This window comes from Urocitellus parryii, chromosome 1 (assembly GCF_045843805.1).
Source record: "Urocitellus parryii isolate mUroPar1 chromosome 1, mUroPar1.hap1, whole genome shotgun sequence".
In the NCBI taxonomy this organism is placed as follows: Eukaryota; Metazoa; Chordata; class Mammalia; order Rodentia; family Sciuridae; genus Urocitellus; species Urocitellus parryii.
Window position 1 is genome coordinate 258634095 of NC_135531.1, and position 17807 is coordinate 258651901.

At 36.4% G+C, this 17807-nt stretch overlaps 1 protein-coding gene across 2 annotated transcripts in view; it reads right to left on the reverse strand.

Moving 5' to 3' along the window:
- Lancl1 (LanC like glutathione S-transferase 1) overlaps nucleotides 1-15067 on the reverse strand; it is a 32496-nt gene extending 17429 nt beyond the window's left edge. Inside the window, exons 1-3 of one of the 2 annotated variants that reach the window (XM_026403345.2) lie at nucleotides 14975-15067; nucleotides 14635-14731; nucleotides 10923-11040 (exon numbers count right to left, since the gene is read on the reverse strand). In XM_026403345.2, the coding sequence (XP_026259130.1) occupies nucleotides 10923-11040; nucleotides 14635-14715 (199 nt within the window). In that variant the 5' untranslated portion in view covers nucleotides 14716-14731; nucleotides 14975-15067. Of the gene's footprint in view, nucleotides 1-10922; nucleotides 11041-14634 lie in introns of both variants that reach the window. The other variant, XM_026403347.2, reaches the window with a different exon arrangement.
- Nucleotides 15068-17807: the final 2740 nt, after the last annotated feature.

Genomic DNA, 17807 nt, shown 5'->3' on the forward strand with positions numbered 1-17807 from the left:
ACTGTAGCTACACTGTAAGGCTTGAAACAGTGGATGCAGGAGAAGCCGTTAGGGGGATGTTTCAGGAGTGGGAGTGAGACAGGCAGGTGGGTGTGCAGGAGAGATGTCATAAGAATGAACTGAGAAGGTATTGGTCTGAAAAGTAAAAAATAAACAGCACCTGGTAGGATAACTAAGAGGGAGACACCATGCTGTCTCCCAAATGTCTACCTTCCACAGTTAATGGGCAATGGTGCCATCCCCCAAAGAGGGCAACAGTCATCACCAGGTTTAACAAAGGATGATGAACAGAGATTCATCTTTCTAATATTTTCTTTATTTTTAATCACAGAATATTCTACTTCTTTAAAATATGCCAACAGCCAACTTAAGTAAATTCTTGAGCTTAAGTTTGAATGTCAGATAAAATTTCCTTGTGAACTATTTGTCAAGCAAAAACTTGAAAAATTGAGATATGCTTCCTTCTTCTATCTATACTTTTTCTTCTCGACCAAAAACAATTTATATGAGTTTAATTTTGAATGCATTTAATTATAAACATATACTCTCAATTGTTTTAAGATTTTTAGAATTATTTTTATTTAAAAAAATAAAAGCCTTCCTTTTTTGAACCTGGATGTTTTGAAATTTTCATTAAAATAAAATTTAAGTTAAATATTGTTCTTTGTTGTTATTGTTGGTCTATTCCATAACTATCATTAAGCTATGAAAACTAAGATTTTCTGCCTGAATTTCATTATCTTATTAGATATACTCATATGTGACTTAAACATATGAGTATATTAAACATATGGGTATATTTTAAAAGAGAAAGTAATCCATAAGAAGAGAGATATGCTGAGAAATATGTAAAGCAAAATCTAAGTAGACATTATTTCTCCATCAATCCTCAAGTCATTAAAGGTGATCAATAAAATATTTGGGATACCATCTTAATTCTGTGTTAACTGAAGTACTCAATGATTCCCAATGCAATTTAGAAGCAGCTTGAATAAAAAAAGACAGTGCAAGTGGGAATTACTTTTCATTAAAAACAAAACAAAACAAAGGAAACCTGCTTATCATTTCCTCTGTGATCTGAGAGGCTGGGAGAAGCCCATATACTTATTACTTTGATGTTAGGACTCCTGGAGCCTGCTTGGCTCTCCTGGAACTGCAGTGTTCAATGCCAATGGTCCTACTCATTAGTGGCTACAGAAACATCAGCTATTTAAAGTGAACAAAATTTAAAATTTAGTTTATCAAAAAAAGTTAAAAATAAAATCCAGTTTCTCAGTCACACTAACCACATTTGAATGCTTAATAACCACATGTGGCTAGTAGCTGCTGCAGTGGACAGCACAGGAACATTTCCACCACTGCAGAATGTTCTGGAAATTCTGTACAAGAAGTTCATGAAGTCTGGCACTGCTTCATAGTTCATCCTAGGAATCTCTTGGTTTTGAAATGTTGTTAACTAATTTACTTGAAAGAAAATACTTTGAGGACCAAGTAAAACAGGCATCAGTCCTGGTTGTCAGGATAGAAGCTTTGAACCTTCCATTTCTTTCTACAGCTACTACTCTGGGAAGGGAGGGTAAATTGTTTAGGGACATTTCTAAATCTGCAATTTCCTTACTCAGCTACTTATCCTTAGCAGTACTATAAATATAGCCAGCTGTTGGGAAGTAATTAATACTAAGCCTTTGAATTTCTGAAGAATCATTAGTACTATTCATCTTGACCAATCAAAGACCTTGCTGTAACTCAAATGATATGGAGATGATAAAAATCCCCACAGATAGATGAATCTCTCAAAACACTTTAATTCTGCATTCTACAGATCACTCCTTAACATTTTCCATTTATTTTACAACCTGCCTATAGTGCTATAAAAACCTTTGCCAAGGTACTTCAGCTCTACAAGGTAATTCCTTGCAAGAAAGAGGTTTTTAAAAATTCCCCTGATGTACTCTGATAGGAAAAATCAGGTTAGATTTAACCTCTGTGGGAGCCACTGGTGGTGGTCAACTAATACCCAATAGTTTTGAAAGAAAGATACTTCCTAAGAGAGGGAGGTTATAATTGAAGTTCAAATACATTGCTCTTTTGTTGAAACTTTAAAAGCTAATTAACTATTATGTGTTCTTCTTTTTGCATTGGGGTGGCATATAAGAAGTATGAAGTAGGATCACCTGTTTTTCTACATCAGGTTAGTACTTTCTAACTTAGAACTATTTTCCAATTTTGTGTGTGTGAATGCATGGATATGTTCATTTCTGTTTCGTCAAAAAAATTACAGCTGTCATTAGGGCAGCTTTACATTGCCTGTCACTGTTGATACTGGGCACCGTACTTGCCACCAAGCCTGGGTAGGAACACTGCACAATGATCAGGACATTTGCTCAGCTGCTGGATTAAAGCTGAGCAATATGAGCTGCTGGCTTTCCATATACTCCAGTATTTAAGTACAGGTAAGCTGGGAAAAAACTAGTCATGACTCTGTGTCTTTATTTTAATATTATGCAAAACAAAGGAGTTGTTTTTTCTTTGTCAAAGAAGAGGTGTCATTTATTTTCAGAGCTAATTGTGCAGGAGGAGAAAATATTTAAGAAAACATTAAACTTTCCTCTTCCTTCCTTTGGTGACTGAAGTTCACTGCTTTGTACATGTCAAATTTGGAAGCACTAGGTCTTTTATTCTGCCATAATAGGTGATAAATCCCTCCTCCTAACAGCTGTTAAGAGCATAGATTCTCCATGCTGGTGTTGAAGCCTACCTTCTGCCACTTTCTGGCTGTGTGATCTCAACTCACAAAAACTTGCTATATACAAGCATTTTTATCTGTAAAACGTAAATAATAGTAATTATTCTACAGAATGACTGTGAATCTTGCTAATCACTCAGAATAGTCCCTGGCATGTAATAACAATAAATGCCCAATCCCATTAGATGTTAAGTCACATTGCCCTCTTTCCGATCCCTGATTTAAAGGGACAGTGTGGAGGAAATACACTCTTCTTTTTTCCCATGTTCCTGCATCTCTCCTCCCTCCCAGATTCTCTTATCCATGAGGCTAGAATAGTGGTCCCTACACATATGTTACCTGGCCTCTCTCATTAGTTTTCTGAAAAGTCTGTGCTTTCTTCAGGCTCTCACTTTCTTCTTTTTTGTTCCCCACACTGTCATGCACACCTTCACTCTTTTTAGTCTGCACAGGTAGTAGCTGGGATAGCAATCACAGGGCACTTTCCTTTCCTTTCCTTCCTTTCCTTCCTTCCCTTCCCTCCCTTTCCCTTCCTTCCCTCCTTCCTTCCTTCCATCATCCATCCAACAAATATTTATTAAACACTGACTATGGACCTGGTTAGGCACTTAGTGCTGAAGTTATTGGGATGAAAAACATAGACACAGCTGTAGCTTTCTTTGGGTTGTCTGTAAAAGTCAAATTGCTTAGATATGTCTTCCTTCCCTCCCACCACTTCTTTTGATCTCTCTATACTTTCATCCTGCATTTTGTGCTTCACTGGTGAGGTTTAAACCCTACACTTATTTCAAGCCTCTGTCTTAGTAATTTAAGGTAACCTACAAAACAATGACATGAACATTATACACAGCACAGCTAGAAAGAGAGCAGGCAATGCTCTTGGCCTAGTCATCTATCTAGTGGCTGCTGTGAAGGGCTTTAATAAATCCAGTGTGGATTCACACCCTTGATTCCCTCCATGTGCCTTACCAGCTCTGGTTGGGAGGAGGGATAGTTGCCTCTCATGAAGGTGAAGGACATTTGCTCAGAGCTCAAATTAGACACTGAAATGCTTGTTCTGATGCAGAGCTACTTATAAGATCAATTTACAAATAGAAGACACCTGGCCAGAGTGATTCCTTTCAAATAAATATGGTGTCAGCAGTAACTAAGAGCCACATGCTAAAGCCATAGCTCAAAGGCTATACATTTGGCAGATCAGAGAAACAGCATCTTGAAACACTATAATGACTTGCAAGTTAATATTACTCTAGGGACTGTGCTGCACAGCCTCTTATTTAAAATGTTATCTAATACTTGAAAAGAGGAAATATATGCCAATCTTAGCCTCATTAATTTTGTGAGTTGGTTACAGAAACATGGGTCATGCCTTTTAAAAATAAAACCCCTGAAGTCCTGGATATTTTTTTTTTTTGAAGTGCGAGCTGATTACCATTTCCCTTTGGAATCATAGTTAAGACTATGGAAAAAATGAAGTTAAATGTGAGCTAGTACTTTCCGTCATTTTTCCTTAAAGACCCTAGTGAGATAAGACACCCCTTGGGTTTACTTACTTTTCTACTAAGTTATCTGCAACGGGAGCAATCTTTCCCAGAAAATGCTTATTTCTAACTCAAGAGCACTTCATCTGCTCATTTAATCCTTTATAATAATTCCTTACTAGTGTTTTGTGCCTTCCATCATATAAAGCATTTTAAAAATTCTCCTCGATACTCCCCAGAACCCACAATCTGGAACAAAACCCAGTCCAATGACAAGCTAGTGTTCTGGTCTCTGTGCCACAGATGCCATGGATCTCTGGACAAGGACCACTAAGTAGCTGATGGGATTTGATTTTACAGGGCCTCCACACCTGTTCTTTTTCTGCACTGTGTGCTGTTATATGTAGTCACATATAGAAGTTCTTAACTGAGTACCTAAATAACCAAAATGCTTCCCCTGCTGCTCTAGCTGAAAGAACATACTGTAAAGAACTCCTGTAAATCTACTGGGAGGAGAATTAGGGTAAAAATGAACAACTCATGTTTACTGCTGGCATGTGTCATATATCAATATAATGATAGATTATACTTCAGTGTACTAAATTTTATAAGAGAGGATGCTGGTGAAAAGAACTGAGGTTGTTTCTTCACAATATCAATTATTAACAGCTGTAAAAACTACTGATTGATTTCAGGTTATGGATGATAATGCATTTGAGAAGATCATCAAACAAGTCTTTTCAAATACAAGCAATTATGAGGAAAGTCTTGATCAATGAATTTTATATTCAGAGACCACATTGAATATATTAACATAGGATTAGGGGATGGGGAAAAACACCTATATAAGAATGCTGGAGATTTCATTTTTCTAGCTACAAACTGCCCATATGTTTTTCCAGGATTTACTTCATGTAAATAACTACTAAATAACCTTTTTCTTGTAAACTTAACAGGAATTCCTCTTGCGGTTCAATAAGGCTTCTTTTCCTCTTTCCTTCCAAATTCCTTTTTTGCTTCACCAGGAATTATTCTTATTTTTATTTTTAGATAAAACACTTAAATCTGACTTGTCATTAGCCATTTCTAAAATGTTTGTAAAACATGAGTTATCGGGTCGTCATTGCTCAGATTATTCCATTTCATAGCTTAAGTAAATAATCTTTGCTTATGAAATGTACAGAATAAAATGTAGAAGCTGAAAATACATGCAAACATACACTCATTCAAAGGCTAAATAATAGGACTCAAGAGCCAAGTTTGTTGGGCTGAACTCTAACTGTGTAACCTACTAGCTGTGTAAACTTGAGAGGTACTTGACCTTTCTTTTCTTCATTTTTCTTGTTTGTGAGATGGACCCATGCCATGGAGGTGTTCTGAGAATTAGAATAATGAATTAACGCAAACAATTAGGATTGTACCTAATATATAACATTAGTTATTGGTGTACATTCACACACATTTTTGCTCCTATCATTCAAATGTCTTAGTAACTTTTAAGATGAATTATGTTTTGATCTTTACTCCTGTGCTTCCATAATCAAATGATATATAAAACTGCATACCAATGACCCTCATTCCCTTGGAAAACAAAAATTTATTCAATATAGTTCATTATTAAATTACTGAATTCTTTTTCTGAACATTAATGTATAGTAATAATCTGTTACCTCTCAACACTGTCTGAAAATTTGATTAATCACAATGCCTTATTCCTGGATGACAATGAGAGAGATCAGGGGGATTTGTGGCAAAAATTGCCTCACTTGAAAATATGAGATAGCTTTGGGGTTTTAAAACATTCTACCTTTTCTCTTTACTAAGTTCAGGGCATTTTTACTTCTCTGTTGTAAAGAGAAAAAGGTAAGAGTCAGGTTATCTGCAAGTCAACTTGACTCAGCTTGTGATACTGCACAAGGATAACCTATAGGTATAAATATGTAAGCTTCAGTGGCAAATGTTTGAATTCTAATAATTTACTTTGTTAGTTACTTTTGTCACTATATCTCATTCTCTGCTTCTATTTAAGAATAAAAGCCAAGTTAATTTCACTTGTCAAATAGTTTGGTAAGTGAATGTACAGTACTTTCTAAAGTGATCATTTGCTTCTTTTAAATTTCAGTTTAAACCTGTACATATCACCCTTACCAAGCAAATATTTTGTATTTGTGAATTATTTAGAATATTTCTATTTCAAATCTTAATCTTCTTGAACTAAACCAGCATTCAGCTATGGAACTACAGTATTACTGGGAAGTAAACCATAACAAACAAGATGGTAAAGTTCTAATCATAATGGTTATTTTCCAAAGCACATATAGCATATAAAGAGATGTTATAGAAGAAATTTTAATAAGTACCCCCATCATTGTTGGCCTCATTTCTTGCTCAAAAGACAGACAACGGGAAAAACTAAAAGAGTAAAGGCTTTTGGTTTTAAGTATGTGTGTAATATTAAGCCCAAATGTTGCTTTATGTCTTCAGTAGAACTCTTCAAGATCAACTGAACAGTGAAGATAAATCTAGACACAGCGTGAACAACGCACTGTGAAGATGGGCAGCCTAGTTCATAGCTTTCTTTAGAGTTATGAAGTAGAAATACAGATGTGTAACCATTGGATTTAATATGGACTGATGCAATGGTACAAACAAATTAAGGACTTTAGAATCCCACAACAGCAAAGAGTTTGAGAGGAAGCACAATGGACAACTGTTTAATCAAGCTGAAAAAGAGTAATGTTTTGCAGTATTAAGTCTGGAACCAGTTGCAATTCCTTCTAGATTTAAGTTATACCTACCTTTAGAAAAATCATTCATGACTTGGTGTTTTGGTTCTAGGCTTTACAAAAAAGATTATAATTAAAATGAAGAAAAAGACTTAAAAAAGAATAAAGGTGTTCTGAAACAAAATGAATCTGCCAGGAAACAAACAGCTGGCAAAATATTGCTTAGCACATTTCAAACTACTTTATGATATTGATAAATTTATTACAAAAATTCCCCTCCCATCAAAGTAGACAGAAGTTAGAGATCCTTTTGCAGATGGAAAAATTTAGATTTGTCATTTAAATAGTTTGTGCAAAACATTGGAATAAAAGAGAGGATCACTTTTCTTGCTATGTAGAGGAGTTACGGCAGAGATGACTGCATTTTATTTCAAAATTCACTCTCACCTTTAAGTAACAAAACCTTGGTTAACAGACTACATTTACCATCTTTCCTTATTAACAAAAGTGACTGTGTTACTATATTCCAGCCAAGGCAAGCTAAGCAGAATTGAAATAATGAGTAGGATTTCCACAAAATCTTTTTAAGGACAAGGAATGCATTCTTCTTTAACTTGTCTTTCTTCCAAGAGTCTGAAAAACTGATATAATGGCTGGATTTTTAATGGTCATCTTTTTTTTTGTTGTTTTGCTTTTTGGTATTGGAGAATGAATCCTGGGGCGCTAAACCACTGAGCTACATCCCCAGATCTTTTTTGTATTTTACTTAGAGACAGGGTCTTGAGTTACTTAGGTCTTGCTAAGTTGCTGAAGTTGGCTTTGAACTCACAATCCGCCTGACTCAGCCTCCTGAGCCACTGGGATTACAAGCATGCACCACCACATCTGGCTTAATGGTCATCTTAATCAAAAGGCAGACCTAGTGGCTGAGGGATGATGAAACAGAAAGAAGCCTGCATTCCCATTAACATCCTAAGGATATCTTATTAACCCTCTCTCAGCCTCCTTTTACATGAAAGAAAAAAAAAAACCTTATCTAAACCACCATAATTTTTTTTGAGTATAAGCAGTTGAACCAAATGTATCCCCAGTTCAAATGCAATAGGTATCAAACAGTATTTCTATTGGAGAAGAAAATTTAACACAATAATTTAAAATCCTAATTATAATCATGTAGTTTTCTCACACAAACTATATTTAATGATAACTTGCAAAAGCTTTCATTGCACACTGACAACAAATGCTCAATAAATATCAATGTTGAAGAAAGGAAGTTGTAAACGTTTTCTATAATAAGCTAAAATTTCCCCAAATAATGAAATTAAAAAAATATTTTTTAGTTGTAGATGGACACAAATCTTTTCTCTTATTTATTTTTATGTGGTGCTGAGGATCGAACTCAGGTCCTTATGCATGCAAGGCAAGCACTCTATCAATGAGCTACAACCCCAGCCCAAATAATGGAATTTTTGACAAGTAAAAAATAAGTGCAAACAATAAGGTAATATTTATAAAAATATGGTGCAAAAGTTGTTGCTGCACAAAGTTAAAAAGCTATAATTCTTGATTTCTAAAAAGTATCATTTTTAGAAAGAACATGGGCATGTAGAAAGCAACATACAAATACATCATCATAAAAACATTGCTTTGACACCCAACATCAAGTATTTTGATTGTGTTGTTTGTGGATGCATTTTTTGGTAATAAATTGAAGTTACAAATAGATAGTAGTTGGTAAACTATAAAATAATGGGAAAAGGCATTAATATTATGATCTTCTGTGGTCAAATCAACTTTAATTTCTTGTGCAACTCAGAGCTTTATGTCATTCAGACTGTCTCAATACTGAAACAGGGAAGCATTTAACTTAACAAAACACTAGAGGAGACAGTCTATTTTATGTGGGAATAATGGCTTTTTAACAGTGTTCGATTAGGGGACATTAGGAATCTTGCCTCGAAAGCCATTAGCAAATTTATCCAGAAGATTTTATGCTACATCATAAAACAAGAAACTGAAGATATCCTAAATGGCTTAGTACGCCAATTTGCTTCAGATACTTGCCATATAAGCTGCTTTCAGGAGCCAGTAATGAGTATCACAGATACTCAAGGATAAAAGACACTGACATTCAAAGGAGATGATGCCAGACAGCCAAGAAAACAAACAACTTGCATTTTATTTTGGAGTGAAATTTATTTTATTTTCCTACAGAAAGCCTCTTTTTTTTTTTTTTTTTTTTTTTTTCATTTTTGTGGTGCTGGGGATTGAGCCCAGGACCCTGCACATGCAATCTATGCATACATTCTCCCACTAAGCCACATCCCCAGCCTGGAAAGTGTAACTTTCAATTAGTTTCTCAACTAGCTCTAGCAGTTAGGGAGTCTGAATAATAGCTTTTCCTAACATTGTCCAATACTTGAAATCAGTCCCCACTTCTTTTCCTCCTAAAGCAAGATATCTTGTAATAAGTAACAATATAAGTTCATCTGAATGGCTGATTTAGGGGTTAAGTCATTCTTTTGTAATCAGTTCAAGAATTAAGTCTAATAATCTGTCTCAGGCTCTCTCTCTCCTCTTCTCTTTGGCCAGGGAAAATAACAGAAACTCCAAATACATTAGGAAAAGATTTGTAAGTCTAGGCATTATATATTATTACCATGTGGAAATCAAAAGGAAAGCTAAAGACAACTTGAATTGTATTGGCCCTATTTTATTCAAATTCTGATAATTTTAAATAAAGGACAGTAATGTTCACCAATGAGATTAATCTACTAATTACACCACATATGGAAAACAGCAGATAACAAATGACAATTGTGGTAACTTCCTTCATTTTATTCTCATCTTAACAGTTCCAATGTTAAGCTTCTAAAATCCACAAAATCATTAAACTTAAGACCATTCTTTTTTATTTTGTAAAATACTAATCTTAAAGCTCCCCAAAATTATAACTTTGCTGATTCTATCTGCCTTCCCTATCCTTGTAAGGAAAAACAGAATCACTTATTACTAAAAAGGATTGCTAAGAAATTGCTGTTGTACATTTCTTTCATAAAGAAGCCCTTAAATTGCACTTCATATATCACTATCTGCAACAGGAACACTGATGCTTGTAAAATGGAAGTTGGGTCCCAATCATAACCTAGGAAATCAAAATATCTGCTATATGATCCAGGAACCTACATTTTAATGAAAAGCATCATGTCTTCAAATGCAAAGTTCTAGAATACAAACTTGTTCCTCCATTCATCAAAATAAATGGGAAACACTGGGTCTCTAAGACTATGCTTTCTTCAACATTATAACATAGCTTGTCTCTTTTGTCTCTCTAAATTAGGTCAACTATTTTTAGTTCTTCAATTTTCCTTCTTGGTTTCTCTCTCATTTTTTTTTTTTTTTTGACACCAATGTACTATTCATTCCCAATTTTCTCCCAAGCTTTAGATGTTTGACATAAGTACACAGCAAATGCAAAACAACCAGCAATGATCATATGAATTAATTCATGAACTCAATACTTTACCCTGTGTGCTGTAGAGATCCCTGTTACAGGACAACTGTTTGATAAATGATACTTCTAGACATATTTTATTCCCTGAGGATAAATCCTTCTTATCTGTTACAGGTACTATGCTTTGAAACTTTTCTTAACCTCTTTCCACTGAATTCCACTTCCAAACTTACTATGTAATGCTTAAAATCAGTTTGTTTTTTTTAACTTCAGAAAGCTACTAGCCATCCAAATGTTAGGCATGAATATGGGCAGTATGCTTACCATGCCATAAATTCTGGGAACTGGTAACAGCCCAGAAGCCTGAGTTAAGAGCACAGCATCTCCTAAAGGCAGTGACTCACAGGCAAATGCAAGAAGCACTGAAAGGTGTGCCACTCAGCCAGACAGCATTTGAAAGGTAACACAGTGGATCTCATATACAATGCTTATGCCAACTCATTAGCACTCTGTACCTGTCCAGCCAGTATAACCAGTGCCATCTCGAGGGTCTGCTGACTTTAGGCCTTTTTCCATTTGCTGAAGGAGCTCTCGAATCTTATTGGTCAAGCGCTGTGAGAACTCAGGAGTCAACTGTAGGTATTAAGGGAAAACAAATATTAAAAAACACGGTCTGAGCTGGATGCCCATGCCTGTAATCCCAGCAACTTGGAAGGCTGAGGCAGGAGGACTATGAGTTCAAAGCCAGACTCAGCAATTTAGTGAGGCCCTATGCAACTTAGCAAAACCCTGTCTCAAAATAAAACATAAAAAGGGCTGGGGATGTGGCTCAGTGTTAATGTGGCTCTGGGTTAAATCTCTAGTAACCCCCACCCCCCAAAAAAAATCCCCCAAACAAAACAAAACAAAAAAAACCCACCCCAAACAAACAAAAAATAAAAAAAGAAAGAAAGAAAAAAGAAAAAAAAGAAAAACAAAAAACGTGGTCTGCTGGGTGTGGTTGCTCACGCCTGTAATCCCAGTGACTTGGTAGGTTGAAATAGGAGGATAGTTTGGCCAAATCAGCAAGACCCTGTCTCAAAATAGAAAAGAAAAAGGGCTGGGGATGTAGACAAGTGGTAGAGCACCCCTGGGTTCAATCTCTAGTATAAGATGGGGAGAGAAATTTTAAAAAATTTTAAAACATGGGCCACCCAACCTCCTGGAGGGCACTTCATTTCCACCTAGACCACATTTTTCTACCGGGAGAACTTTACAATTAAGAACAGCATGTTAACACAACTTAAAAGTACTACTACATTTTTCTACTCAAGACAAGAAATATTGTTTTAAGTTAAATGTTTTCAAAGATTTTTCCACCTAATAGGGATCATCTATTATTTGAAACAATATTTTTATATGTAAAGTCATTATTAAATTAAGTATGAATTTTAAAGGTGTTGTTTATAACAGCAACACTGGACTCAAGCAGTTATAATATAATAACATAAATCTTCAAAAGAAACTTGTGTTTTTGTTGTTTTTAAATAATGGAAAATTAAAAAAAAATTTTTTTTGGCAAAAAGTATAAAGAAAGCAAAACAAATTCATGCATATCAGGAACCTCAAGCTGAGTAGAAAGAACTTGTCAAACCTACCATGAAAACCCATACCCAGGAAAGTGCCTGGCAAAAAGGCACTTTTTGCTTCATAAATACTGCTGAATCAATGAACCTGGCTATATCCTCCCCTGTTATTAGTTGAATGATCTTGTCCGCCTCATAATTTTTCTATGTTTCAATAACCTTCATAAAGTCAGGACAATAACACCTGCCCTACCAATTTCAAAAGGTATTCTGAGGATTAAATGAGATTGTGTGTTACATTTTTTCTCAGACATAAATGTTGACATTTTTACAATTTTTTTTAGTAGGCCAAGGGTATATGACAAGTAATAACTTGGATATGGATTGAAAGTACACTAAAGTTGGAAGTCTGGGGTTAAACGTAACATCCATATGAAGGCCTACAGATGTTAGGCAACTATGTTCCTACAGGCATATGAAAAATATTTTTAAAGTTCTATATATAGAATCTTTAAGTGTCTTAAAAAGTCACTTTAAATTATCAAACATTTTAGGAACTTCCTGTGATTCTCAGACTTGGATTTCACAAACCAATATAATTTCAAAACAATATAAAGGAACATCACAAAGATCCAAATATTTTATATTACCTTGTGAGTATGGTACAAACAAATCTAACCACTGCCTATTGTCATCAGAATCCCATTTTTAAAAAATGAGTATCTTAACAGCGTAAAAGGTAAAAAGGAAGTATAAAGTTAATAATAATAAGACATTAAGATTCACTTCTTAGTAGCGCTATTGATAAGGCTGATCAGATTTTCAACCACATCTGGCTTTACTCTGAAGCACCACTATGATTCCTAACTTTAGGATCTGAAGATGAAACCGCATTGTTTGACAGACATATTCCCATTATTTCTGTCAAAAGGTTAAGATTTCAACTAGCCTTGGGAATTAAGTTTATTATGATAAAATATACTTCAATATTATTATAAAGGTCTATAAATCTCAAGTAGATAGAAGAGTGTGAGAATACACCATCTTCTGTACACAGATCATGTATAATTTATCATCTTGCCTGGCCTTACATTGAGGGGCCAAGAATAATGAGACTGCCTCAGCCTGAGAAAGGGAAGATACTTTCTACTTGGAACATGCTGCATTTAATAAATAAAGGTGACTTGCCTGAGAGTATCGATTACATGTGGCAGACCACCAAATTATTCAAACTCTAGCAATTGCTAGTGAAATTGCTAGAAAAGTGAAAAGTCTCTAAAAGTTCTTTATTCCTGACAGATGCCAGAAAACAAAAGAGTTTCTTATTGAATGAAATCTTTATGTTAACAAACGAAGGAGGACAGATCTCCAGGGTCTGTCTGATCTTTTTTGAGTTCAACATTAAACAATTTTAGAACTGGTGTGCTAGTTTCTTTGTAGGATCTGTCCAAAAACTGAAAGACAATAAATTACATTATGATTTGGGGGCCAGAGTTTAGATTTGTGGGGTTTTCCCCTCAGAAGTGAATTAATTTATAAGAAGTATGTAATTGATAAGTAGCCTAAATAGCAAGTTACATTTTCATTAAAGGCTTCTATCACTGGGTCACATCTTCTAGTGTTTTCTCTGCCAAGCTAGCATGAAGCAACACATCCTCCTCTAACAAGACAAGGCATATACTTCAGCTTCCAGATCTGCAGGACTAGGCAGAATGCAGGCCCATCTGGCCAATGGGAATCCACCTAACTTCAAGATAATGATGAAAAAAAGCCTTGTTGGCAGCTCAATAATGGCTTTTAAATTATCAGATTGACCCTAACTCCATACACATATGGGTAGCCTTCTATACTACACCTTCTATCCCTCCTACCTGCATTACTGACCCAAATTAATCTATAATAACTAGTGTCTTAAGGGAGGAACCAAAAGAGACGAATAAAGTTAACTTGACAGATATGAAATCTGTAAGGTCATTATATAAAACTGTGTGTGTGACTGACAACTTTTGAAGAAATACAGTGATGTGAAAAAACAAACAAAAAAAATTGTGTCTAATCTAACTCAGGATTTCCCAAACTGAGTATTATTAAGCAGAGGCCTAAGAAAAAAGAGGCTCCTGAAAGCAAGTGCTTTCAACCTTCTGTTTTTTTCCCCCCAGCCATGGAGATGTCCTGCAAAGGGTGTCAAATAATTTCAGGCGTATTTTCCACCTTTCTCTTTGCATTATTAGCGTCCTTACCACATAATCAGTTTGCTCTCATTATTACCTCATCCACACTTGTGTACAGTCATAAAGGAATAACATCATGAATACCATTAGGATTCCTCACCTCTTTTTAAGAAGCAAACCAAAATGTATCAGAAGTGCCAAACACAGGGCAAACTGTGCAACCGCCAATTTTATTAATTTATATTCCCAGAGACTGAGGTTATTTCTTTATTAATAGCATTAATAACTTTATCTTATAGCCAACATGTTCAAAGAATGCACTTTAACAAATATTTTATATATGTTGAAGTTATCTTTTATATTTGTCCTCAAATCACATTTTAAAAAATGGGAATGGCATCCGCCTAAAGCAAAACTGAGCTCCTTTCCGAACGCTTGGAGGGTGGTGTAACGGGCAGGTAGGGATGCAGGCAGATACACCCCAAACTCACCCTCCCAGCAGAATCAAAGTAGCATTCGGCCAGAGATTTGTTATAATCGGCATAAGGATTCGGGAAGGCCCTTTGAGCCATGCTGCCGGAAGCGAGCCTGCAGAACAGGGGAAAAAAAGATCCTAGGTTGAGAAAGGGGCCTCGCGAGTTGCGAGGGCGGCAGCCGGCGCTGGTGAAACCCCTTCCTGGCAGCTTCTTCCCGGCAGCTCCGGGGCAACCGGGCGGTATCAGCGGTCCGAGTGGACACAGGGGCCCCGGACGAGTCGCCAGGGCACGGCACCTTCGCGAAAAGGCTGCCGCGGCCCGAAACCCACCCAAATGAAGAGGACCCGTTTCGCACCCCACGTCCCCAAGCCTGTGATTAAAAGCAAGCGGGGAATCCTGAGGCCTGAAGCGTCCCTCCGCCTGGGCCTCACACCACGCAGCCTCTGACAACAACAGAAGCGACGCGATCACCGCCCACTTCCTGCCAGCAGGACCAATCAGAGTCTTCGCCTCGGCCAAGGCCCGCCCCCTTGCTTTCAGTTTATTAAAGGGGCAAGAGTGTGATTACTAAAGGATAATGCAAGGTAATTTAATTTCTGGGTAGCAGCAGTGAGGACATCTTAAAAAAAAAAAAAATACACATGTGCCCAATAGTTTCTACTCTTCTTTTAATGCGAATTCAAATCCATATTTATAATAATTGGTTAAAAAAATCTGGAGAAGGAAAAACAGACTGTTTTGAGATCTGAACATATATCAATGTTACTACTGCTCTGAGTAAATAAAATTGGCATTATAATGACTTTCTACAGATCTTTAAACCTTTATGTTTGCTTAAGAAAAAGAAAAAGAAGAAAGAAAAGAAACAAAAGTACTAACAGGACCACCATTAACAAAAACAAGGAAATGCTGAAAAGAGGGATAATAGGTGCTTTGGGGATAATTTATACTTAAGGGCACTCTAGAGGCCATGTGAATACTCAAGTGACAATTGATAAAACTTCAGAAAATGACTTTATAAAATCCTAAATCACAGCTCTTACACAATTGAATTTGTTATAGCCAAAATGGGACCATAACAATAGATACTGAAGCGCTTAAAAAATGAGGCAAACCGAGCAAAAGATTTACAAAACACAATTTCAGTATAGAAAGGAAAGGAAGGAAAGGAAGGAAGGAAGAGAAAGAAAAAAACCCTTAAATCCCACCTGGAACACATTAGGCCCATTCATGTTGTTTCAGAGAATTTTGGACTCCAGTTGAATGGGAAAGTCACTCCTTTTCCTCCCCTTATTTAGTGAAGGATCCTAGCCTTCTACTTTCAATTGTTGAAGTTCAGCTCCCACCCCAGTTATGCTCACTCTGGACCAAGTTTGTCCCTCTGTGGTTGCCATCCTAAGCTTTCTCAGATATTTTTTTTTAACTGTTGCTCTCCCAGAAAAACATATTAGCTCCTTTACCTCACCAAATTCAGGAAGATTTAGTAGAGACTTTTAGTGAATCTGAAACTGAACATTGTTCCTATCTTTAAAAAATGGTTGTTTGGAGGAGCAACTCATATGAGAGAAAAGGAAAAGGAATTAGAGGTATTTGTCAATTTGCTTTCATTAATCATTAAGAACTTAGTATGAATTTTTATCTTACTCATGGCCTTTATATGAGCAATTAAAATCATATTGAAGTGTCATATTGTAGCATGGAGTATGGGGTTTGGGTTTTTTTCCTTGTGAATTCAAAGAATGAAATACAGACACGAGGGTAATACCAAAGTAATAGGATTTATTGGAGTAATAAAGAACAGAGCTTCCAAAGGGGAGGAGTCCCAGGAGAGGGATATCAAAGAATGGCTGTTGTCTAAGGGTTTATATGGATCTGTAAGGGTTAATGGAGCTAGCCCCCTCCCCAATCCTGGATAAGACACTTAGTCACTTAGTGTCTATGAACTCCTCACTAGCTCTTTGGTCCAATCAGATGACTGTGTCACTCCCCCCCCCCCCCCCCCCCCCGCAGTTTTTTTCTTTTCTTTTTTTTTTTTTTTTGACTACACAGGAGTCAACCTGACCTTGATGAGGCCTCTTTTGTATCTGTATCTTCTCATCCCTGCTGAATAGAAACCTGACCTGAAGGAGCCCAAGTTTCCTGCCTGTTCACTTTAACCCTTTCTCCTTCTTCAACATTTAAGTACATTTAAGATTCATAGGGGGAGCAAGGCATCATATCATAGCAGCTAGCATAATGAAAGCATGAAATAAGAAAAGGGAAAGAGCAGAAGGAGGCAGGGAGAGAGGGAAGAAAGAGCATGTTAGCTTGGAGGGCAGCCTCCCAAGACTGAAGAAGCATATACTACATGGATAACATGAGACTGATTAGGGGCTCTCAGCCTCAACACTGTTGATGTTTTGAAACAAATGCTTCTTTTGGGGGGACTTTCTTGTTCACTGTTCAGCAGTATTCCTTCCCACTACCCACTAGATTACAGTTCCAGCCCCCCAAGTGGTGCTTGGGGATGATTCTTCCAGGTGACAAATGTCTGTTCCCTGGGAGGTGAGGGCGTGACAAAATTGATCCTATTTTTGTGGGGGTGGTATAACCCAATTGGTATAACCAAAAATGTTAAATAAGATCATATGATTTTATTCCAATATCCCCATTGCAGATATGGCTTGCTAGAATAATGTAAGTGAATTCTCAGGGAACTTTTGCATATGTGTTGAAAATGCTGGTGCAGAATTGGTTTAACTATATCCTTGGGATTTAGTACAGCAGCATCAGTGCATTCAAGACCCTCTTTTGTCTCCTTACTGGTCTCTACTTCCTGCCCATTATTCTCCTCCAGAAGGCAACTAGTACAATGTTTAACTCATATGTCCTTTGAAAAAATATGTCATGTTTAGTGAAATCATGCAAGAAATACTCAATAACCTATATTTAGATCTATCTGGATTACTCTATGTACAGTTTGCTATTTTTAGATAATTGTACAAAAGTTTCATAGTATACCTTTATATCAGTTTGTATTATGTTGCCAATAACACAATACCACAGACTAATTAAGGTATGAAAAAGAAGTTTGTTTGGCTGATGTTTCTGGTTCAAGGTCAGGAAACCACAACTGGTGACGGCAGAGTCCTGAGGTGACACAGAGCATCATGTGTGTGACTGTGTGTGTGTGTGTGTGTGTGTGTTTG